The sequence below is a fragment of the Patagioenas fasciata genome, chromosome 2, assembly GCF_037038585.1.
Source record: "Patagioenas fasciata isolate bPatFas1 chromosome 2, bPatFas1.hap1, whole genome shotgun sequence".
Classification (NCBI taxonomy): Eukaryota; Metazoa; Chordata; class Aves; order Columbiformes; family Columbidae; genus Patagioenas; species Patagioenas fasciata.
Genome location: NC_092521.1, coordinates 62,222,954 through 62,248,077, shown reverse-complemented (window position 1 = coordinate 62,248,077; position 25,124 = coordinate 62,222,954). Strand labels below are relative to the sequence as shown.

At 42.2% G+C, this 25,124-nt stretch overlaps 1 protein-coding gene across 3 annotated transcripts; it reads right to left on the bottom strand.

The window, feature by feature from the left end:
• Positions 1–1,868: 1,868 nt before the first annotated feature.
• CNDP2 (carnosine dipeptidase 2) lies at positions 1,869–16,993 on the bottom strand. 3 transcript variants are annotated; one of them, XM_065831789.2, is made up of 12 exons: positions 16,908–16,993; positions 14,112–14,201; positions 13,003–13,146; positions 10,314–10,476; positions 8,652–8,740; positions 7,546–7,746; positions 6,944–7,028; positions 6,589–6,749; positions 4,477–4,641; positions 3,802–3,943; positions 3,023–3,170; positions 1,869–2,577 (listed from the first exon to the last, which is right to left on the bottom strand). In XM_065831789.2, exons 2-12 carry the CDS (start codon positions 14,169–14,171, stop codon positions 2,508–2,510), a joined length of 1,428 nt encoding a protein of 475 aa, XP_065687861.1. In that variant the 5' UTR covers positions 14,172–14,201; positions 16,908–16,993; the 3' UTR covers positions 1,869–2,507. The 3 variants fall into 3 exon arrangements, with proteins under 3 accessions (XP_065687861.1, XP_065687860.1, XP_071660405.1); XM_065831788.2 differs by lacking the exon at positions 16,908–16,993 and adding an exon at positions 16,082–16,586; XM_071804304.1 differs by lacking the exon at positions 16,908–16,993 and adding an exon at positions 14,687–14,803.
• Between the last annotated feature and the right edge of the window lie 8,131 nt (positions 16,994–25,124).

The window sequence follows — 25,124 nt, the reverse complement described above, 5'->3', positions numbered from 1 at the left end:
TTAGATGACATTTTAGGTTATGTCAGACACTTCTGTTTTGTACAATAGAGCTGTTATTCAAGCACCTTCAAAGCAAACTCCTCATACAATGCTTGAGCATTTGAAGATGTAGCAAATGAGATCTCTGCAGCAGATCGTGGTTTTCTAATGATTTGGCAAACTACAGAGACCTAGAGCACTGATAGTTCGTTTTGCCTGCGTTGTTCATTCAGGCCAAGTACTCCTGGTTTTGTCACCTTAGGCAGGGACAAGAGAGGTTACAGCTAAGGCAAGCTCTACAAGGTAACAGATACTGATGATTTGCAATTCTGAAATTATACATCTGAACAAATCCAAATCCCATATTTCCATTGTCTAACCATCAGGATTCACTCCCCAGCCTCCTCTACAAACCTCTTAAAGACACTTTCTTCTGCTTTTGGCATCCTTCACAATTCTGCCACACTATTCAGGAAGTGCAGGACCTAATGCAGTGTCTTCAGCAGAGAACTTGAGCCAATTAAGTAATTCTCAAGCAATTAGTTACAAATGAAGTAGGACAACTGCAGATGTCCTCACCTTCTTAATACAGTTGATGACATTATCAGCTTCTCTACTGCCCAAATAAGACTATTTTCTTTACACATTGTGAGAAACTAGTATTTCCTCAGTCCAGGAAGTAGATTTTTTTTTTAATTGTTATTTTATTAGTTTTGATGTTTTTTAAATTGAAAGGTAGAAAATGAATGTAAACTCAAAAGCCAGGGAATTGTCTTTTCAGGTAAGTTACCCCAATTTAGACAAGCCTGAGGTGTCAATTCAGTAACCAAGGAACCTGCTTTAAACACACAGACCCCTAGAACTAGTTACCCTGCATAACTAACTGATCCCAGAATACAGGTGACCTTCGTATTTTTTAGGCATGCCAGTCTTGTCCTACATAGAGACTGCATGTTGTAGCAAAGCAATTCTACCATCACAGAAAGGTGATAATCAAGCATCCCACTACCAGGTGTTTGTGGTGCTAATAAGTACTAACCCAGACACATGACCCAGGTCTCAGCCTCTATCCCAACTGCACATACAAGTGCAGAGTTCAATGGTACCACATTATCTCTGGCCATCAACTTCCACACCAACCCAACAGGACAAAATGAACAAGGCAGAGAAGCTTTAAAGTCTTCACAGTGAGAACAGAAAACTACTCCTAGCCCCAACAACCATTCACTACTAACATTAGGACCCCAGATCAAGCAACAGTGAAAACCAGATAGACAAGACATTCCTGCCTTCTGCTCCACAAGGAAGGAAGCATCACATGCCATTCACCTACCTGTCAAGCTACAGGACTGCACCATGTTCTCAGAGCAAAGCATCATCACCTGGAATACATGCCTAGTGCTGGTCAGGGAATTCAGAAACAGTGAGCCAAATCCAGTTCAGATGAGCACACATTTAAGTTTTTTGGTTTGTTTTTTTAAACATGATACCAGTGGTATTGGAGTTGAATGTTTCCACAGGACAGCTTGAAGCCAAGTATCAGTCAGTAGTTACAAGGAGTGATGCTCTCCTCTCCCCACTTATGCTTACAAATTCCCCACATTCCCTTGCACTATCAGTCATACTACAGTGTGATGACCTGGCTTAGACACCCATTTTTGGTGCTTGTTTCCCCCAGGAGAACAGGATTTAGCAACATCTGCCTCAAGTCAACACGTTGTTATCAAGCCAGAGCCTAAGGAATAAAGATTTGGATTCCCAGGAAGTACAGTCTGTGTAGCCATGTTGCTCATGTGCCTCTACAGCCGTAGAAGAGTTCCTCCCAGGTTACCTGAAGTTGCTTTTCCCTCCTAAGTCATTGTTTAATCCTCAGAGACAAAGAGCCAAACTCTCAAGCATGATTATTTATTGTCCTTTTCAGGGAGTACAAAGGCAGTTTTACAAAAAGATGGCCAGTAGTCATTACCACAGTGAATTTTGCTATAACATAACTCACTGTAAATGGAAACCTGCAGGCAGGTATAAACTCTAAGAGACAAACTGCTCTTCCAAATCACTCAGCAAGACAGATGCCTCACTACAGCTTGAACACATTCCAGTACAGGCCCATAATCTGTCACTTTGACTACTTCCAGGACATCTCCAGGAATAAGAACCTTAAACTTGGCTGGCAGTTCTGCAACTGATGTGGCTGCTTAAACAGTCAAGAGCAAACCGTTCCTCCTGCTTTACAGGAAAAGTAGATGAATACAGCAAACCACAACTTTGACATGATAGAGGGGACAAAGATGCAGTTCAGAACTGCTGGCCAGATAAAGAGTAGTCTCTGTCATTTGAAGTAAGCATTTAGAGAAATATTTTTGGTATACAGTGTTCTTTGTCCAGTGGAACTGCATGCTTCCCTCTCCCCCACCAAAACAGTGGAGTGTTGGTAGAAGAGTGAAGCCATGAAAGACCTCGTAATTTATGACATTTTGTAAGAAAATTCAGACTTCTTGATCCATGAGACAGAAAGTAAGGTGTTTAACTTAGTCCTTCAGCTGGGAGACTTCATAGAGGTATGCACCAAGCATCTTCATCCCCTGGATGTAGTTGTACCTGGAAAGAATAGTTTCCATTAGCATTGCCTTAGAGTTGTATTCCTGTAGCACATGTGCATCTTGCAATATCAGTCCTATGCAGGCAAGAGATGTTACAGGCACAGCTGTTGCAAGCAACATGTTCTACTCCCAAGGTCCCTGGCATCTCCTCTGACAAAACAAATGCCACCCTTGGGGTAAGGGAGTAAAGGAGAGTAACCAAGCTTTGAGACCAAAGTATAAAAAGTGCTTTTGGTTTCAACTACACAAAACCAGAAGCAGGACTGGGATCAAGGTTCAGCTACAGAGCAGTTACCTAAGCAGTCATCCTCTACTGGGGAAAAATGGCACTTTGCCTTCCAGAGACATGAAGCAAAAGCATAATTCTTCTTGGACCTTTTTTATAATACATGCCAAGATCCACAGCACAACTCAGCCTGGCCCAGAGATAAATATTCTCTTACCTATTTAGTTTCTCATTTTGAGAATGGGCACCATCATCTGCAGCTCCAACAGGAAGCAACATAACATTCTTGCCTGTTGCTTCTTGAAAAGTAAGGGTAACAGGAATGCTTCCTCCCTCCCTTGTCAGATCTGGTTCCACTCCAAAAACTAGAACAAAGTGATACTCTAGTCAGTTTGGAACTGTATTTGTTTTTCCAACACAGATCCTTAAGCAATCAAGTACCAACCACTCCTGTACCATGTGCTGGACAAATCTTGCTGTTTTAGTCAGCCAGACTGCAGAGGTTGCAGAAATGTGGCATTTCCCTCCCCCTGATATAGTGCTGGGGTACTGTCACTTTCAGAGTTCAGTTCAAGCATTTACGCAAATAATATTTCATTGGAAAGCCTGTTTGTCCTCCAACACAGAAGTTAAAGTTACTCTAGTTGCCCCAGCATAACTGATGAAGAAGGATGCTAGGATGACTGAGCTTTGAGGGCTTTGGCTAAGCCAGTGATCTGAACTACTGACAGTCTCAACCTTATGTAAAAGCAGCACCATACCAATGGACTTGTTACGATATGGTCAGAATAAGCTTGATATCAAGTTTCTTTCCTTCCTCTATCCCAGAGGTGAGTTTAAGGATTGCATAACATGGTTCATTACTTAGAGAGCCAAGCTTATTACATAAGTACAAAAACTGTAAATATTCTGCAAACACCATCTCCTCAGTATTTCTTGAGGTACTAGAAAAAGAGCTCTTCATTCCTCCCAAAGCCAAGTGGAAAAGCCACTGACCTGTCTTCATGGCCCTCCTCCCAGCCATGTAGTGGGGATGGTCAAAGTCTGACACCCAGGGCTTTCCACCATGGCCTAGGTATACTCTGAATTTGTTGGGGCTCTGCAGCTCTGCAAATTTTTTGCTCAAGTAATCTTCAACCTATAAGAAAGATTGAAGAGTCTTATCCACAGTTAGCATTTGTATGAACACTGAAAGACAGTATATAAGAGCATCTTAGAGACTTGAAGGTCACTACTACTGTGCAGCAATAATTTTCCCATTACAATTACTCCATATTATTCCTGTGTACCTCTGCTCTGAAGTCAAAATATCTTGTACATGCAAATTGACAGTATACTGTAGAACTGTTAGCCAAAATGTCAAAATCTTACTGTTTTGAATATGCACTTCTGGCAATCCAAATGGCCTATTATTAAATTAGCATTTACGCCTGAGCCCTTTCTTTGAGTTAGTTGAGAGAAATTGAACAGCCAGGCCGCAACAGTCCAGTGTGGGACCATAAAGCAATTCCCTTGATTATCTGAGTTGAAGTGCAGTACAGGGAAGATGATATTATAGCAAAGTAAATAAAAGGAACTGCTTTAGAAACCAGAAATACTCTCCCCCAGGCATGGAAAACAGAAATTTCAATACACAACTTATTTTGATACCATCATTCCATCTCAACATACGTGCTTTGTGACTTCTTCAGGAGTCATGTTTGGGACAAGCCTGATTGAGAACTTGCCAATCACTTTCCTAGGAATCACAGTCTTGGCTCCAGAGCCTGAGAAGGCTCCTTCAATTCCATGAAGAGACAAGGAAGGGTATCTCCACCTGTGCATAAGGATATCTTTCTGCAGAGGCAAACGGAAAAATGCAAGGTTACATACAGTTTGACAGAGCTCCCCAAAGTAATAATTTCTTCAATCTAATAAAGAGTTTGCAAGAAACAGTGCTTTCTCCCATGGAGAAAGGCAGCTCATTCAAGACCAACCAGTTGCAAGGAGAAGCTGTTACTCCCATTAAGCACACATTTTGATACAACAGCTGAGTTTTTAGCACCTTTACAAATTCAGTAGCTCTAGTTTGACTCTCTCCAAGTTCTATGGAACTTACAGGACACAACCAGTCTGCTTCTGACAAGGACAAACACACCATTTACAAGATGCTGAAGCACAGTGTGTAGGAAGTACCTTGGAAGCTCTGGTCCCCACTGCCTCAAGTCAGGCAGGTGCTTTCATCACTGAATCACATGCTTATGATCACAAGTTTTCTAAAAGCCTCACCACTTTGCAGACTAAGGCATAGTGTGCCCCTGCTATTTATATCAGTTGTATTAAACCAACTGAACTCTGGGTTGATTAGAGTCAGCACTATTACCTTTTTCAGATACACTTCTTCATTTCTTTGTTTTCCCCACAGTTGTTCAGTACACTGAATACTGAATTCAGCACATTTGTGTCCTGTGACCTACTGTATCTCAAATTTGAACTTCACAGATTCAGGAGACTTAGAAATTTTGTGGCCTTTATGTTACAGTTTGGTTTGTTGCAGGTAAAACCTCCCTCTAATCTCCTCTCAAACACAATTAAACTATCGCTGTTCAAATCTTTCAAGCACATTGTTTCTCACCTAGAGATTACAGACTTCTCTCCCATCTCTTCTTAGGCCTGAGACCCCTTTTTGCATGCGTGCGGCTTAGTCAGAACTCTTGGTAAGTTAAGTTAGGATTTCAGTCTAGCTAAGACTGAACAGCTTTAGGTCAGTATCATATATGAAGAGCATCTTGCCAGCTCTTCCTTACATACAAGCTATATTTCATCCATTACTTTACAGGACAAGGCTAAACAAGGAAGGCCGTGTGCCCCCAGTTGATATAAACCTGAGCATGTAAAGACAAGGTTGAAGATGTAATATTTATACCTATTTAAGTCTGAAGTCTCCATCTGACAGTACTAGGACAGAAGACAGACCTGCACATGTAAACTTGTCTTTTACAACACTTGTTTCTGCTTTTTATGATGGGAGATGTATTTACATCAAGGGTTTAACGCTTCAAAATTATAATGTAATACCTATACCTTCCAAGATTCAATGCTGTTAAAAGCATTAATTTGGAGAGCTCCCAGGATGAAGGTTTGAGAAGTTCAGACAAGAGTTTACTGAACTTGAGCCTGTTCAAAGATTTGGATGACTGCCTAGTTCATGGCTACTAAATAGTCCTTGCTTGCCAGGTCTAGGCATGTGTTCAGTATGTCAATCCTTAAGTTCATTACAGCTAGATTGATCTCAAGCTGTTTTCTCACCTAATGAGAAGTCATTGCTATGAACAACTACTTTATTTCTGATAACTCATTGAACAGATTTCGAAATCAGATGCTTCATGTAGATGTGGTATCTGAGCTTTGGAAAAGTGCTAGCAGCTCTTATCTAGCATTAGGAGAACAGCACTAGATAAAGTAAGTTCTGTACAAGTTTGGAATGCTACTTCTACATAGACTTAGGAGCCAATTTAAAGTTGCCTAGACTGCTTGTCTTAAACATGGGATAACCCAGACTAAGTTTCCAAGCACTTAACACTTTGCAGAGGAACTGCTAATGCTAAGTACACAATCAACTGTACAGCAGGTGAAATTATCTTCAAGACAATCTCAGCATTTTAAAGATAGACAAATTCTCTGCCTCCTGAATTACTTGGTAACTACACAAGTATCCACAGAAGCTTGTTTCTGCCTTCTACCAATACAGATGGCTTGAACTAACACAGCTGACCAGGGTAAAGAGGGAGTAGGACAGTGTACCTTTGCATCATGCAATAGCTTTGTTGCTCCTACATCTTTTGCATATTCTGACAGGTCAAAATCAATCTTCTCATACAGTGCCAGCTCCTCATCAGTAACAGGTGCCACTGCTTCATTAATGCCTGGGATGAGGATTTTCCCTTTCTTGTCTATAAGTGATCCTGCAAACAAGAAGCACCCAGTATCAGGATTCAACCAGAAGAAACAAGATGTCATTGCTGGGAACACTTTCCATGGGAAATAAGAGTCATTGCTTTCTGAAAACTCTTTGTAAATGTAATTAAATTCTGACCTCTACCTTTAATGGCTCCCACTCCCATTTTAGATGCATTCAGTGAAACCTGCTTTTCCTTACCCATTAGAGTAATAAGATCTGTCATGGCCTCATGTACTGAGCCACCATAAACTCCAGAGTGAAGGTCTTTGTCACTACATTCCACCTGTTTTGAAGTGAATCAAGATTCAGGTTAATTTTAGCATGAATATACTGTCAAATACACAGAACAGACTTTTACAGCTTTTTGCTGCACATACTTAGAGAACATGTCTGCTTATGAAACCAGACCACTCAGTTGTATTACATTAAAGCAGATCTGCTTTTTTTTTACTCTGAAGTACAAGTACTGACTGTCCCAACCTTGGGGACTTCAGGGGTGACATCTCTTCCTGCACTCAAAGAAATATCTGGATTAAGATATCTATGCTATGAGGTAATCCTCCAGTGAAGGTACTGGCTTATCTTGCTTCATCCATCTAAAAGCTACCCCTCCCACCCAATTATCGTATAGGATAGTAAAAGGAAGATACTTAGAGTTAGTAGAAACTGTTCTATTTAAGCAGCCAGTTTCAGCTTTTCTGAAGAAAAGCTACTGGCATGAGAAAGTCAGAGCTACCACTCTTCTCCAGTAGAAAATTTAGTTTGGTAATACTGGTTTTGCAGGCTATTTCAACACTTACCTCTATGAAGTAGTAGCAGATACCCCTCAAGCCATAGGTGATACAAGGCTTTTTCTTGCCCAGCCAGTAGTTGTCAGAAATGCAAACAAAATCCACATCTTTGAAGAAAGTGTCTCGCTGAGCAAAAATCAGTTCATCAAGGCCTTCAGATCCTGATTCTTCCATACCCTCTAGGCAGAACTTCACATTTACTGGAAACTCCTTTGAAAATTAAAAACAAGAACAGATTAAGTATGTGAAAACACTAGACTCCTTCAGCAATCAGTAATTTTTATGTCATGTCCAAAGCAGAAAATTGAACATGGGTAAGTTAGTCCTATGACAGTAGAATCTGTTAACTATACACAGAGTATTACAAAGTTTGGACTGTGCTTACGCTGAGGACACTTGTGCCACCCTTCATTTGATGGAATTTAAACTCCCCAAGAAATTTTAACTAAGCTCTAGAACAACTTGTTCACAATCCTCTTCACTGTGAGAATGCAACAGAAATCTCTTGCCAAAGGTAAGTCGCAGGGCTAGAAAAATTAATATTAACCACAGAAATTGCATGCCACAGCAGGAGAATCAGAGCTACTCTATCCAGTCTACCATATTTATGCCTAGGTAGCACTTGAGAACAGGTAATTCTTCTCACAAGTAATAACTTGTCTGGCAAGATAGAGACATTCTGCACCATTTCTGACTGCACTTTTTCTTGAACAGAAACAGCAAGTCTCTCAGTTTAGTGTCACTAAGTTAATCTCTTAGAGTTCAATGTCAGTGAGACATTAAGCTTCCTTAAGTGAAGCTAATTCGACATCCTTACATGAAATTAATCACATTTGATTATTCCTCCTGCTCCAGATACTGGCATATGTATTTTCCTTCCCACAAATTGCATTAAAGCAAAAAGGTTCAAAGTGCAATCCAAGCATCTACAGGACTAACTTGTCAGCACATCAACTCAACCCTACTGAGGCTTCAGGGACTTTACAGGGCTATTGCATCATTCCTCCCATCAGCTGAATAAGCAGTCTTGCCTCACAAGGGTTTGTGGCTTGGATAACATTTATTGCTAGACTCAGCTGTTATGTAGAAAAGCAGGATTCATTTTGGGCACATACCTGGTTAGTTTGTTGATAAGCCTCCAAGGCATTCAGCCAGGCAAGCACTGGACCTTTGTCATCTGTTGATCCTCGCCCATACAGCTTTCCTGTAGAAAAAAGATACAAAGTAACCAGTGTAGAGAAAAATTAGAACAGAGTTTCAGTCATCTCTTGCTTGCAGAAGAAAACACCCTTTCGGATAAACTTTTTATTCCTGCTTATATAACTTTCATTTCCAATTCTTCTGAAGTAGCAGTTTTACATTCCGCTCCATACACTCATGCAGGTAGGTGCAGGACTGCGATAGTTCTCTCACTTAGGAGCTACCCCACCTCTTCCCCCAGCTGCTCCCTGGATAGGAGTTGAACATAAGCCTGGAAAAGACGCAACTGCATTGGGTCGAGTCATTCCCATATCCTTCACAACAATATTTTCTACAAACACAGCAATAAGGGTGTAGAAACAAGATACCATATCTGAACAGTATTAGCCTCAGCTGAATAATTGTTTGAATAGTATGACTTCAGTAGCTAGTGACCAACCACTTCTCTGGATGCTCCAGATACAAGTCAATCTCACCAGAAAAGGCTTTAGTTAAATACCAGTTTTACAAGCTACAGGGAAGTCCCAGGAAATGTAGCACATGCGATCACAGTAAAGGCAGATATTGCTGCAACTCAGAGCTGTTGCTACAGCCCCTAAGCACAGGGTGTAACCAGAGTGAGAGAACAGCCCAGACAGTCTGCAAGGTAAGGAGCCATTGGTAAATATGTCTCCTACACTGCCAGGCTGCACAGAGATAAGCCACAGCCTAAGGCAAGTCTAGCTCTTGCTATCAGATGAGATAATCCAACTTAGTAACTTGGACTCTGCTGCCTATGACCAAGTACCCAGGTAGAAATACTAGTTACCACAGACACTTATTTTCGTAGCAATGATTAACACTTACGCAACAAGCATGTTTAATGCCGTATTCAGATGACCCTTTAACACTTAACACAGAGCAAATGAAACAATGAGGAGGCTGCTGGTAGCATCAGCTTTAAATAGAGAAGAAAGTTTTACTCTCCTCTTGGCTACTGGCAATGTGTTGTTTCAACAGGACTTACTGTATGATTTCTTCATCCCCACTTACAGGAGAGGGACACTTGTCTGGGCACCAGCTCTCTCAAACACAGCTTCTGCAGTGCTCAGTGTAGCTCAATATGCACACACAAGGAAACGCAGGTAGGCTGTTGTACTACTCCTGTCTCCAGGCACAAAGAAGCTGTGTTGGGTGTTCATCCCCTGTAGTGGTTCAGAGTCCCTGCAGTCTGATATGACCTTATACACTGCCAGTTCTGAACAGGTCAAGAAGTTAGCTCTAGAAAGCCTTCTGACAACAAATTGAATCATGCAATGCAGCATTTAAGACTTTTCTGTAGCTACAAGGAAGATAATGCACTTTGATAGTCTAGACTATCAGAAAAGGAAACAAGTCCTTGGAGCAGCTGAGATTTTGCAGCCCTACTTGTTTACCATTTCCCCTCCTGCATCTTATCTCTACCATATTAAATAAACACCCACATCTGTTCCTACTCTTCTTCCCTCTTTCAATCAAGGGTACAACTTTAGAACAGTTGAGAAATACCACACTTTTTAAAGAAGTGCTCCTAAGTTTGGGAAGTCCACCAGTGTTACCTTCTCTTTCTACCAGCGTGAAGGGCTCGCTATCCCAGCCATCCTCCAGTGCTGCTGGCTGAACATCCAGGTGACCATACACACACACCGTCTTTTTGTGTGGATCTGAGCCCAGTGTTCCCAGAATAATTGGTGGTAGAGGGATCTCTGATCCATCAGGCAGCTAGAAATAGGAGGCAAGAAGATTTATGCAAATGTGGAACGTCAGAGAAGCACATTTTTATCAGATGAATTAATTACTTTAACATTACGGAGGTTATGAGATTAGGGGCACAGAAAGCTAAACAAAATTAAGCTACTTAAACTGATTGCCAGAAGCAATGTGCCAATGAAGGCATGATGGCACTATGCCAGCAAAAGTTCCCTGACAAGTCCCAGTGATAGTCAAAATGCTCCAAGCCGCTCAGAACCGTTAGCTTTAAACTAACAATCCCACATCAGATTTTAGCAGAACAAGCTGTCTGCCTGTCAAACGGCCATATCTAATGCTGACTTAACTGCAAGTGAAAAACTCCCTTCAATATTGCATTCTGCATGGCTTGTTACTGCACTTTCATCCTGTCCACAGTGCAGCTCTCTAGACAGAAATTTCCTGACAGGGGTATCAAAGTATAACACATGCCTACACCCAAATAAAGTTAGCGTAAGTTATATTTCACTATATCAGCCTATGCTGTTAAGCAAAGGGCAGGATAGTGCTGATGAACTTAGATCAAGAGTTCAAGAGTTTAACTTGGCTTAATCCCTTAGAATACCCTGTAAGCAATTATCATATGCCATTCCCAGTCAGCATGTATTTCTCTTCCAGTGAACACAAACTCCTAGACACTGTTCAACAGATCACGATCAGCTTTAACTTTTTGCTCATATGGGCTCCAAGCTCTGATTTTCTTTTTTTTTTTTTTAAATCAACAAGTTACATTGCTCTTGGCCAGCTGCTGCTCTAAGTGATTAAAGCATTATTGCAAAAGTTTGCACTTACAGTAATCAGTACGCAGCACAAACTGCAGTGCAGCAGTAAACCAAGTTTAATCACACAAGTTCACCAGTTGCTTTACATTGTCCTTTATTGATATACCAGCAACATCTGTAATACACTGACTAGTTTTGTCTAGACTTAATATAAAACACTAAAGGTAACTTTAATCCAGGTGCTTGAGTTTTCTACATAGAAATAGTACTTTTAATAAACTCTGTAAAATCAGTTCTTCCCCCCAAAAGTTACACTGATGAAAGGAACAAGTTTGTCTCTGAATTAATTGAAAGACTTTTGACAGGATTTTAGGCAGTAGGTAGCAGCAGAGCGAGAATTATCCAACAGATTGCCTCTCAAGAGGGCACATGAAGTCAACCGCTTCCCTGCTGGAACCTGCAGTGCTACAAACAAGTGTATTCCAGTTGCTAAAACCAATAACTGCTCAGAGGGCCTTGATAGACACAGATTTCACCCAACAGTCATTAGCACCAATTACAATGACAATATTCTAAAACTAGCAAACACTCCAGTACAACAGGATTTTGAATGCCACTATACAAATGCTAGTCTAACAATTCTGGTATGAGTCTTATTCTGTGACACGTAGTGACTATGTACTAGGAGCATATTAAGTAGATGGTTCCCTACTATGAGATTATCATTGTTGTTCTCATAAGGACATTTCTCAGGTGAAGGACAGCAGTCCAGCTAGCTAAAAATAAGGAGGGGACTCATCCTATTAAGGATCCTTCTGTATCTGGTATGGGAACGGTGCAGTCTTGTGACAATTGCAACACTTCTGGAAGAGTTTTGGAAGATTTACTGAAACTTCAGTCAGTATCTTTACAGTTTATGGGTCTAAGGTCCAACACCAGCCTGCTATTAAAAATGTGTAACATTTTTGTTTGCAGGTGCTCTGTTCATGTTCAGTTAGAAAATTATTTAAAATACATTTAATACACAGTCCAAAATGTAATACAACATGCTTAACTGATCTGAATCCCAAGGTTTAATATAAACAAAGGTTTTAATCAGAAGCTTATCAGACTGTGTGGCAGGAAAGATATTATCCAACACCCCAACAGGCTATAGCCTTTCTAGACCACTGCCCACAGGACCCTCGTGTGGTAATCCTGACCAGAAGACCATCGGACATCAAGGAATTAGTGATCCCCATTAGCCTGAGTGCACCCCAGCCTGTGCTGCACACTCAGCTTTGCCTCCTGCCTTGTGTTGTGCTGTGGGTGTCCTTGGGTTGTAGGATAAACTTGGCCAGTTGACTGTAGCACACAGGCAGTTCCCACTTGGTACCAGCAATTCCACCACCTGCATGTCCTTGTCTTCATCTAAAAATGCAGCAAGAAGTTCTCATGTGAATATCCCCTTTGTTTGGCAGTGGAATCAAATAACTTGAATTAATAAAATGTGGTAACATTTCCATGAATGGGATCTACACAGTGTGCTGCACACTGATTAGATGCTTCCTAGATGCTGCATAGCTTGAGGTTCCCAGTATCTGAAGAGACATAGATTATCGATAATATCCTCTCCCTTTATAGTAGTAGCCCTAATAAACAGCATTTTAAATTTTACTTTCTGGAGTCTAAACATCTTTCTTACCAGGATCATAAGAAGCCAGCACCTCATAGTGCAAACCACCTTATCTTCTAAAGAGACTTTTTCTACTAAGCTGGCATGGAGTTGCTCACATACCTTTTGTTTCCCAATATCCACAAGTTGGGTTGTGCCTCCCAGTCGCTCAATATCCCTCGCAGCAACCTCCATCATGCGCCTGATCTCAGCCCTCTTATCCGGCCATGCTGACACACTCTGGATTGCCACCCATTGAGCCAGCCGCTACAGAAAGACAGAAAAGCTGAAGGTTTTACTACACATGAATTATGGCACGGGAGGCACTACACAAATACAATACCTTGCAACTCGACTAATACTGTTTTAGACAAGCTTAAACTTGAGGCAAATCAGCTCTGTCTTCTACTCAAAAGAGTACTCTAGCAATTAATACTAGGTTCAAAATCTCTCTGAAACCTCACTTCCTACAGCTGCCCCTGTAGTGTAACAAATTCTGCAGATAAATATGATATGTTTAAGGGTATGACAGCTTGTGCATATTGTGCCTTTCTAGTCGCCATTCTTTAAGTATCCAGAACTAGCTAATGTCTTTCAGGCTTCTCAGAAAGGCCACCTTAGCTTTGTCCCTGCCATGTGAGAGCTGTGAGAGTAACTGGCAAAAGTCCAGTTCAACACTTTGCATAGATCTTGCCTGGCAGTTTACAGTGCTACACCACTGATTCCTTCATAGGCAAAAGGGATCGCAATACAAGGTGCAATTAAACAGTGGGTTAAACAACAAAGTAGAGAAACACTCTCCCTCTGTACCCCAACATGAACAGTTTCATTTGTGAAAGCTTTATTCCAGCCTTACTTATATTTCACCTCTTTCATCTCAAAAGGGAAGTGACAGTATAAACCCAGTTTGGCATTCAGGAGCCAGTGTCAAACTTCTTGTACCTCTCAGCAAGTCACTTCTTGCACTATACAGTAATACAGCATTTCCTAATAAATCTACCATAGAGATTTAGGTCTTTAAACAGAACTATGCCTAAATTTAAGGAACAAAGTTTTCTGGCTTGACTCAAATCAGTCACACCTGCTGCTTGCTCTCCCCTCTCCCCAGTTACTTGGCATTACTCTACTATTGGCCATATACATAAGAGTAACAATAAACTTGAAGCTGACCACCTAACTTTTAATATCCCATAGCTGTCTGTGCTGCAGGACAACGCTCAAAAAAACCTTACCTGAATATAGAGGTCCTGGTGTTCATCAATGTATTTGAAGAGGGTTTCAAGAGCAGACATTTTCTGACCAGAACAGTGCTGCTGAAGAATCTGTGACAGAAAAAGAATTTAGCCTTTACAGTTTTCAAATACAATAGTCAGTACTCAAGCAGCCACAGAAGACTTTCACCCTTCAGTTGCTAACACCACACACCAAGCCACATGAATATAATAACACTTAGGGCTACTCCCTCTCAGAAAATCAGAGTCAAGTGACTACACAAAAGCATATTTAATCTAAACACCACTGTTTCTGCCTCTTCCCCCAAAATAACTCTGGAAATTAAACTGAACAAGCTTGTCTGTAGAGATACTTCAATCAAGTAATGTACTTTACCACAGGATTATAGACAGAATTCAAGTGAAATCTACTCTTTGAAGTTGCATTTTCTTATTAGAGCTCAACTAATAGCGTGCCATAGGCTTGAATGCTAGTAGTTCGGTCAAAGAAAGCACACTTTTACTTTGTGCTCTACAAAGGAGGTTAAAAGCAGACAGCTTAAGAATTACGTTTTCTTCAGCTTTAAAGTCCCAACCTGCCACTCAGATCCCCCAAAGGAGGTCAGGGAAGCCATGGGAACAGAAACCAGCCTCATCAGGGCAAGAGCAAGTGACTCGGTGACTAGTTCTGTGCTACCACTTCCTTGTTTGGTTTTACTTTCAACCGAAGTTCATGTGAGAAAATCCAAGACCTCACCCCTCCTCAGTTTTCTGCCTTCCTTGCTAGTCCAATGTTCACATTTAAAAGACACACTTGGCCAGTCAACCAACAGAACAAACAAGCTTAAGCTTGGTTCTCATTATAACTCAAGACACAGCACCTCCTCTAAGCCAAATAAATAATGAGCTTTACAAACACACCTCTGAAAGTGCCAGAACCATAAGAAAAACTCCAGTGTCCATGTAATACATGGAATATGCATGTTCAGCAGCACCGACTGTTGTGATTCAGTATTCAGTCAACTTTATGCCAGCTGCTTTAAACCCTTCTTCCACTTCTATGTGGAAGTCACAAGACAAGTATGACAGTTGTTCAAACACTTGACTTTTTGTCTTAGGATTCCTTTAACAGCTGACTAGTCTACATAGCTAAAATTAATACCTTCAGGCTGCAGGTTGCCCCACAGAATATACTGTGATGTAAGCACATCCCACCACATCAAATTTACAAAAGACTTGCAGAATGCATTTTCTTTCAAGCAGGGTTGTACTTACACAGATTACTGGTGTTCAACATACAAAAAGGCTTTCACTCACTGCAGATGGTCTCTATTTAATTTACAGCATCCATCAAGTTTAAGTTTGGATAATAAGTTCTAAATACCAATCAGAACAACCCCAAACTACCAGACACCTGAAATATTCTCTTCAATAGCCATGAATAGTGAAAACTGAGCAGCTTGAAAAGTATTACACAGACTTAAAGCAACACTTCTCACTAAAGCCTGGTTTTCCTACCAAAGCAAGCATCCTCACATGCAGGCAGAGCTCAGGCATGATTCACCTCAAGCTTTTCAGAGAAACCAGCACATGGGCATCAGTCCTGCACATCTGACCCTCCCCTTCACTCAACCAGTTCCTATAGCAACATCAGCAATTTAGCTTCACAGTACAAAGTGCAGCATATTAGATGGAAGACTGATGATATTTTGTTCAACATAAACAAGATCTGAACTACTGGCCAAGTCAGGGGCTACTTTATGCACTGCCTTAAACATCGTTAAATATTCTTAAAAATTAGTGAGGCATTGAGTCAGTCAAGTCTCACTGTAGACCTGCAAAATAGTCTTCCCCAAAAAGCTTCACACTTGGAAAAGTAAATGCTGCTTACTGCACAGCACAAGGCTGGACGTTATTTCTCCTCCTCTCTTAAAAACCAGGGGTAGAATTTGTTGTAGGGCCCTTAGACCAGATAAATGAATCCCTTTTACCTGCATGGAAGAGGCTCCACAGTTCTACCTGTTCACAGCATTGTAACAGTTGCATTATCAGATAACCCAAGGGACTATCAGTGCACATTGCCCTCCTTCCCCACAGGCAAGGTGAGCACCCCAGATGAGAGCACTCAACCACGTTAGGGGAGGTCTGTGGGCACCACAGAGCACTCAACGCCTCCACAAGGCACTGAAAGCAGCAGGGTACAACCTCACATCCACATCACAGGCCCTGCTTTCCGGGCTGAAGTTTACGTAAAAGGCAAGTTTGGGAGCAAATGCGGTTTTGCAGCAAAAGTCCGCCGTGGCCCCTAGCCCTGTGACCGCAGGCAGGTAACCCTCGGGGCGGGGGCAACACGCTGCAGGGACAGGGGAGGCACAGGGGGAGAGAGAACCAGACGGGGACAGGGGAGCAGCCGCAGCCTCCCTGCGAGGAGCAGCCAGGCGCTGCTGTGGCCCGGTGGAGCCGGCCGGGGCGAGACACGAGGCCGGGCAGGCGCTTCCTCCCGCGGGACACCGGGCAAGGCCCGGCAGGGCCGCCGCGCACCCGGCACCCCGCAAGGCCGCGGAACGGCCAGGCGCGGCCCTACGCTCCGGGACACGGCGCCGCAACGCGAAGGAGTGCGGCCCGGCAGCCCCAGCCCCAGCCCTCACTCACCCTCCCCACGCCGGCCCTGCCAGTCACAACTACTCGCCGTCGCCCCAGCCCCAGCCCCAGCCCCAGCCCCAGCCCCAGCCCCAGCCCCAGCCCCAGCCCCAGCCCCAGCCCCAGCCCCAGCCCCAGCCCCAGCCCCAGCCCCAGCCCCAGCCCTCACTCACTCACCCTCCCTCCCTTCGCGGGCCCAGCCAGTCACAAGTACCCGCCGTCGCCACGGCGCTTTAACTGCCCCCTCCGACCCCGCCCGCTCCGCAGGCGGCGGTGGCCAATCCGCGGGCGAACAGAGTCCTCGGGGCGGGGCTTACTGCAAGACGGGGCGGGGCCTTCCCGCCGGGGAGGGGCGGCGGTCTCCAGCGCCCCCAGCGGCCGCACCGATGTACTGCGGGGCCGCGGAGGGGGCAGGGGGGTCACCGATGGTGACATGGCCAGGAGGTCTGGGCTCTGTCGCGGGAGTGAAGGGTGCCTGCCCTGAGGAAGAGTTTCTTCTTATGGTTCACCACTCGGTTTAGCACAGCATAGATTTCATGCCCGTGCAGAATATTCTGTTCCAGATCTTTTTCAATCCTTTGTGCATCACCCCTTTCACATATACATCTCTAATAGCATCAGATATATCCTTGTAAAGATGCACCTGGTTAAACTCAATGCCATGAGTTATGAAGTAATTAATGACTGAAGAGAGCAGTGTCATTTCAGGAAGAGAAAAAATGTCCATAAACTGCTTATAGTGAGGGACCTTGCCATAGAAGCCACTCATCTGGCACAGAGGGATGTGCTGCACACCACTGTAGAGTTCGATTACCTCTCCATCAGGCACTGGTTCGAGCCCTCTGTATACTGTCCCCAGCTGGGCATAATCAAAAGCATCAGTCTTCATCAGAAGACTCTTTCGTACATCAGAGTGGAATGCATGTATGGCAAACTCTGGAATGTAGTCATACTTTCCAAGCCCTTCTGGATACTTGAATTGTTCTATGAGGATGTCTCTGGAAGTGTTGAAAATCATAGAGTGTAGTAAATTAGAATGTAACATGTAATTGCAGTCAAAGACATATATCTCAATATCTCCCAGACTGATCTCATTGTTAGCGTAGATAGTGGTCGGGTTGAGGAGGTTGCAGACTCCTGGTGAAAGGAGATCGTAGACCAGCTTTTTCATCTTGTGACATGTGTGTGTCCAGAGTGTCTCAGCAAGCCACCTGCATCTTGCCAAAAAAGTACATCAAGTGCAGGTCATAGCTGTGGAAAGAAATACACCATGTCTGTTTGGCTTCAACGCCCTTGCCTCAAACCAACAGGGACATAAATAATACGAGAGAAATCTGAGAAATAATAGGGGAGATAATAAGGGGGAAATGTAATATGGGCAAACATAATATTGACAAATACAATATGGGAGAAATTTGGGAGATCTTGGCCAAAGTCTGACAGAACAACTGAATTATTCTGGCCAAAGATGGGAGCATCTTTACGACCTTCCTACATTTGTGGCTTAGATTAGATAGATTTAGATAGATTTACATGTGTTTCTATAGATTAGATAAGGAAAGTGTAGTATGAACAGTAAGATGCAAAAGTGAAGTAAGATCACCTGGTAAAAAGTTTTCTCAGCTCCTAGTAGTGGCAGAAAGACATAAAGTCATTCCACACACAGAAAAATAAATGTTCAGGTGAGACTTGCTGTTACCCTGCACCTGACTTAAATGAAGTGAGACCTTTTAAGATGGGCACTGCTGAAGCTGCTTCTGTTCATGAGTACTGATACTATAGCTCTGAGCTGTGGTACTATAGCTGTCAACCATGTTTGGATATAATAATTTGGTGACTAATATTTTTTTTATGGACATTCTTAAAAGAGCTGTAAAAATGGGGGTTGGCCTCAGGCTGAAGTAAAAGTATTTTTTTACCTGAATTGCTGAGGGAGGTTCACCATTCAGTCAAACCTATTGGGCAATGTGGTCCTCTGTGCCACAAATATTAGGAAATGTGCTGGTAATGCTGTGGGAACAGAGTACGCTACTATTTGTATTGGACTCAGCAAAAGAGGATAAAGTTTATGGGCCAAATCCAATAATGGAGTCAAACCCACTTCTGCCAGGTTTGCCTTTGTTGACTAAACGTGAACAGAACTGCTTACATCTGGAAATCACCTTGCCGTTGACATTCCAGATATGTGAACATCAACTATTACCTCTGGCTTTTCCAAACCAAGTGGTAGGAAGAATGTGGCCTCAGAGGCCAAACTCATTTATAGGAATAGCACTAAACTAAAACATCAAGGTACCATTTGCTGTCTTTCTTTTCCAGTCAGCACTATGGCTCCAGAAGTAACCATGCTCTGACCTCCAAAATAAGCAGGGCTGCTTACGTGACACATGTGATTTCAGGGTGCTGAATATTTAGGTATGCTCACAGCCTTCCTGCCATATAATAATTAATGAGTTTGATCCTCACAAACATCCTCCAACAAAAGATGTTCTGTTTTCTTTTTTTTAAATAGGTAATTAATCAAAGTACAGGGCAGATTACACCTAACCTGGGTAGCAAGTGTTGATGTTTATGCGAGAGAGCACGGTGTGGGGTGCCTGTGTCCCTGGTCAGAATCCTGTTGTAGTGTGCCATGTCCCTACATTGGACTATGCATCCAGCTTTTGCTGTTGTGGACAAAGGTGTGGAGCCAGGGGAATGCTGCAATTGAAACAAGAACTGAATCTTAGTCTAGAGTCCTGTTCCTATGATCCTTCTTCCCATCCTTGCACAACAGGGCACCAGTAGCAAATAGGGCCCATGTGGCTCAGCAGCCCACAAAATAAAAACACTAATAAACACTAAAGGACCCTTATCCCTCCCCCTCCTCCTTCCCTTCCTTTGCCTCACCACTTGCTGGTTGCTCTTTTTGTCATCTCTAGTGTCCTCTCACTATACTGATCCTGGCAAGTGAAGGTTTATACTCCCAGGGCACGTATCACGTTGTGGCTCCACACAATCCAGCTCAGAACAGACCTCTGCATTGACCTCCCATGAGTCCTGCAGGTCAGGCCACTGTGCAGCACGTCGCTGCTGCAGGCTGGCTCTGGGCTGCTGTGCCAGGTTGACTTTCTGGTTTGGCTGGCACAAGCTTGAGGAGCTCTGCTCTGTGCCCTGCAAGGGTGGCTTGGATGCTCAGGATGGTCAGGGTTCTCAGGGTTCTTACTCTTCCTCACTGATCCTACAAACCTCTTCCTGTCTCCAACCTCTTGGCTCAGTGGTTGATGCATTGAACCTTCCTGCAACTCCAGTAGCCTCTATATCAATAAGGGTGTAACTTTCCTGTTAAAAATCACACTCTGAAGCTTACTGTGACTTCAAATCCTCCAGTGTCTTCATAGAGTACCAAAACTTAATTACTTCAGTAGTCAGTAGCTGCTTAACTAAGCCAATTCTGGACACCATAGATCTTGAAGTCTCTTCTCTTAGGCACTAGATTTATCTGCAAACCATGAAAACACAAAGTAGAATACAAGGGTCTTGCTGTGCACTGCTGAATAACTCTTCACTCCTTTTTCCCTCTCTTTATACAAGATGGTTTGCTTTGCCCTTCCCTGTATGTGCTCTTTTGGTGAGTCTGCACATTATATTGCAATTTGTGTTTTCTGTGTCCTCTTGTCAGGATGCAGCAGTGACACGTTGGAAATATCACTGTCAGGAACCTAAAATAAACCTGAAGACTGGCTAACCTGTATAGAGGGCTGGAGAGAATGGCTCTAATTAGAGCAAGTGGCAGAGAGACAGACAAAAAGAAACTCTTGAAAATTTAATGTGCATATAGCCCAAATGTTAATGTGCTTTTGGCAGCATGCTCACCATTGCACTGCCCTAACGTTGCCCATGGACAGGCAGTCTTTCTATTTCGGGGATCTGAGGCTCAGAGAGGGCAAGTGCTGTTCCCTCTTCTGCTTTTGAGGCACAAATGGAAGGGAGAGGCTGCTAATAAATTGTTCTTTCCCAGTACCTTGGAGGACTGGCTTGCAAACTGTGGAGCCAAAACCTCTTGGAAAGTCACTGAATGGGAATACCAATTGATTCCTTGCTTGCTGAAGTGTTAGGCCAGCTGTGCCAGTGCTCTAAAAGGAGTGAAAAATGCACCTACATCCCTTTCTTCAATATCTGCTCCTCTGCCTAAGAGTCACCAAAGCACTCTGTGCTTTTGTCAGCTTGTCCTGATACTCTGCATTAATATAACAAGGCAATGGCTAAAATTGGAAAGGTGAGACTTGTGTCATGTAGCAAGCAGGTGTAACAGACAGGCAAGCAAAGGGTCAACAGCCCAGCTAGATGAGGCCTGGCTGTAAGTGAGAACCACAGCCCTTGGAAACTGCTTCAGTCCAGCACTTTTCTTTGGAATGACCACAGAGCCCAAATGCCAAAGCCTTTACCCTTTTGCAACTTAATCTCAACTACTCTGTATTTCCTCCCAACACCATGCACACTTTGTCCATGCTGAAAGTACATGGAAGGTGCTGTGTGCATGAATAGATGTCATTTCCAATTTCTCCTTGAATATATTTTGGAGCATTTGGAGACTTTATTTCAGTCTTTTATAAGTTGTTGATATGCCAAAGTGAAAGAGAAATATTAAAGAGACTTGGCCAGCTCTGTATGATCTCCTGGAGGAAATGGAGATTAAGTGTTTCCCCAGCTGGAATTTTCCTCCAGGGTTGCAGCTCTGCAGGACAGCTTTCCAGTGTCCACTGTGGTTCCATCATGGTTCCTTTCCCCATCCTTTTGTGGATCTCTCCTCTTGCCAGATTGAAGACCATGTCCAGAATAATGCAATCCATGTTTTTAATTTTGAGAGACTTGCTATGAGTTTGTTTGCTAAGAGTATATGTGTGTGTATCTCTACAGCAAGAGCTGAAAACACTATTTAGTGATATGCAAGAAACAGGAAGTCGCAAAAGCAAGGAGTATTGAATATTGTCTGGCAATGGCATCTCTGTGTGTTCCTCCTTTTGTAGGCAATAGTGTAAATCAAAAGTAATTCCATTGATATTGAGTCAGAATTAGATCTCTCCTTGTCTGAAGAAGCCACTTGCTAAGGATGTGGAAGAACTTTCTTCTGCAACACATCAAGTCCTCTGAGCAGAAAGATGGCTAACAAATGCTGTTAGTGGTAGATAACTAAGGGCTAAGTAGGATAGAAAGGGTAAATAAATGGAGAATAAAGAGAACTGAAAAAATGTAAGTAAGGAGGGTAATGGTATCGTACTGAAGAAAAATGAATGTCAGACAGAAGGATGACAACATGTCATGTCACAAAAAAACTAAGAATAGCAATGCCAATTTAATCATAAGAAGTTCTGTAACAGAAGCTTCATTACACAAAGGCGTTTTCAAGCTTCTGTGAAGTTTTGCTTGAAAGAAAAAAGGCAAAAGTTTTATTATCCATCGCACAAGTGCAGATAAGGACAACTGGGTAGCTAACTTAAATGGGAATTTTGTTATCACACATCCTTAAAGCTGAAAGATACTTACACTGCCACAGCCAACTGAAAATCATGGGATGACTCTCACTAACTGCAGTGGCCATTGGCTCCAGCTTATATCAAATTGAGTTGGTTCAAAAGATAGGTTATTACCTTATAAAATATTTCTCAGTCAATTTAGTTTCTCATCAAAAGACAGCTCACAAAAACCAATGTGGCCTGGCAGGAAGAGTTGACTCGATGACAGATTTTAAAACAGAATGGGGAGCAATGGAGAGGTATGTTACATCTCCTGAAAGACACATCCATGAGTAAACCGTACACACCAGCTTGACTTCGGTGAGGAGCAAATTTTTCCCTCTGTCTGTTCTTTTTGTGTGAGGAAGCGCATTGCAAGTAGGGTACAAAGATTGTGCCTGAGGAAGAAGCTATGGAAATCAGCTTCTGAGGTTTCCCAGCTACAGACAACTCTGCTCGAAGCAGGAGGCAGCGCCATGGCACTCCTGGTTTATTATACTGGCTTTGGATGCCTGTGTGGCAATGACCCCCTCAGAAACAGGCCTGACCGCCAGAAGTACTCAGGTTCCTGGAGGATGCTTCTATGTAACAAGAGGAATGTCACACAGCAGTGGCTCTGAGCTGCTGCTCAGGCAACTGGACGGGATCACACATGCAGATTTCTTGCTCAGTAGTAATACAGAAGAGTCATTCGCACTAATGGATATTTAACCTTTGTGTAATTACGAGCTGTATGTTGGAAGCAGTACAGCAACTAAGTTGTCTACTCTTCCCTAAACGAATGTCATATGACATTGGATGCATGCAAACTAACAATACATTACCTAAAGAAAAGCTAATTACTTGCAAAGACTGATGGAAAATTGAATTCCACTAATGGATTGTTTTGCAGTTTGCTCCATGCCCAGCCATTCATCATTCACACAGAAACTGCAAATAACAGCTTCAAGGAAATAACTGAAAGTAATTCAGTTTTTCAGAACTGACACAGAAAGTCATCCATGGTCTAGCTAAATACTCTTTTTTTTTTTTTTTTTTTTTTATATTTCAGGTTTGGATTTTTAGAACAGAAATCAAGAAATGGACATACCCACTTGTAAATGGGCTATGATCTATCATATGCAATGGCTACATTTAATTTGTTTTTTCAACATGGAGTACCATAGTACACAGCATTTTAGCCAAAAGAACAAAGCAAAACAATCACAGAAATGCTGTAAATTTAGATTTGCTTATGTAAATGGAGAAAAGCAAGACAGATTCTCTCTAGAATGTCTATTTACAGTTTGCAAAACCTTTCATGTGCAATATCAAAACTATCCACTTGGTGGTCACTTGTGCCTACAATGGAGACGCCCTTTCCTATCTCCAAGAATCAGTTACTTGCTTTCCACTTCTCTTCTAGCAATGGAGACCTCTGCAAACAGCTGGGCTGCGTTTTAAACATTACGACATAACAAGATGAAAGATCAGGCTGCCAGTGAAAGAAATTTAAAGTCAACCTGGTGAAAATTCCTAACATAAACTAATTTCAGACAGTCCGCAACCATTAGAGCCAGACCGATTTTAATCTATATGACAACATGGTAACTTTTCTGACAGTATCAGCCATAGAAACATCTTCTTAGTCAACACACTGGAATGTATAATCTAATTATTGTACTAGAAAATATGACACTTAACTCTCTTACCCTTTTGAGCTATCATGTCTAAAGAATCACAGCCCTGTGAAAGCCATATGTATGTTGCATAAAATAATCTGTCTGTTTAAATGACTTCAGATCACTCATGTAAGTAGAAGCACAATGCAAGAGGCCACAGGGAATTAGCTTATGAGATGGTGGGGATTTTTTTCTTTCTACATAACCTTAGTGCAACTTCAAAATATTTCTGGAATTGCTTCAGACTCTCATAAAGGGAGGCTACAAAGAGCCAGATTCAGTATTGGTATAATGACATCACTTGGCCTGAACTTGGTGCACAGAATAGAAACTGCATATAGAAAGACTGGAAAAAGAATTGCAGCATTTTCCCTTCTTCATTCTCCCTTTCACACAGTGTGGACAGACATACAACATGCCACACAGTAGAAAATTCCAATGGAGAACATCCTCTTAGGCTAGAAAAAATGTTCTGAAGTCACAGACTCCAACCCCAGGCAACGACAATTTCACTTATAATTCCACTTACAAACTGATTAAGCTTCATCTTACAGGTAATTAAGCTATTTTTCCCTGTTGGTGTCTGGTAGCATGAATAGACAAATAATGCAGCAAGGAAGCAATATAGGTGTTGGGCATCATTTTTTATATGTGAACAAAATTTCCAGAATATTTTTACATCTTGATTGTTCCATGTCATCTGAAGAAATACAAGTAAATTGCAATCTGCCACAGTCGTTGCCAAGGTATTTCACTGACTTCTCCAGATGATACTGCTTCCAACTGAGAGGGAAAAGTTGGCATGATGTTAATAGAGAGATTAATTGGGAGGGGATATATGAGAAGAGCAGGACAATTAAAATTGGAAGCGTGGAATCTAGAAAGTTGAAAAATGGAAGAAGAAAACAAGTAGTATCTTTGGCTCTCATGAGCAACTATGCCTAAGAAATATATGCTGAAAGTAAAAGAGCAAACAGTACAAAATATATTACATATTCTTTATTCTATATATACATGGGAAAGCTTTTTTTCTGTCTAAACATTTTCTCTTATTTAAATCAGTGAATTCCTTTAGGCTTTTCCCTTGTCCACAAAGCTCTATTCTGTATTTTGTGTTATGCCATTTTTGTGCTTCTGGTTTGCAACCTGACCCAATAAACTCACTGCACACTAATGCAGTAAAACTTCTGTGAGCAGTTTGCAACATATTCTTTTTGATTAATGGCATAAATGAGGAA

Bases quoted from the DNA above. Each gene is read 5' to 3' on its own strand.
- CNDP2 (XM_071804304.1), bottom strand. From the start codon at position 14,746: ATGAGGCTGGTTTCTGTTCCCATGGCTTCCCTGACCTCCTTTGGGGGA. The intron at 8,741-10,313 runs GTAACACTGGTG...TTTTTTCTACAG, and splicing joins CACGCTGGTAGAAAGAGAAG to GAAAGCTGTATGGGCGAGGA. The intron at 3,944-4,476 runs GTATGTTGAGAT...TCTTTCTTATAG, and splicing joins CTGAAGAAGTCACAAAGCAC to GTTGAAGATTACTTGAGCAA.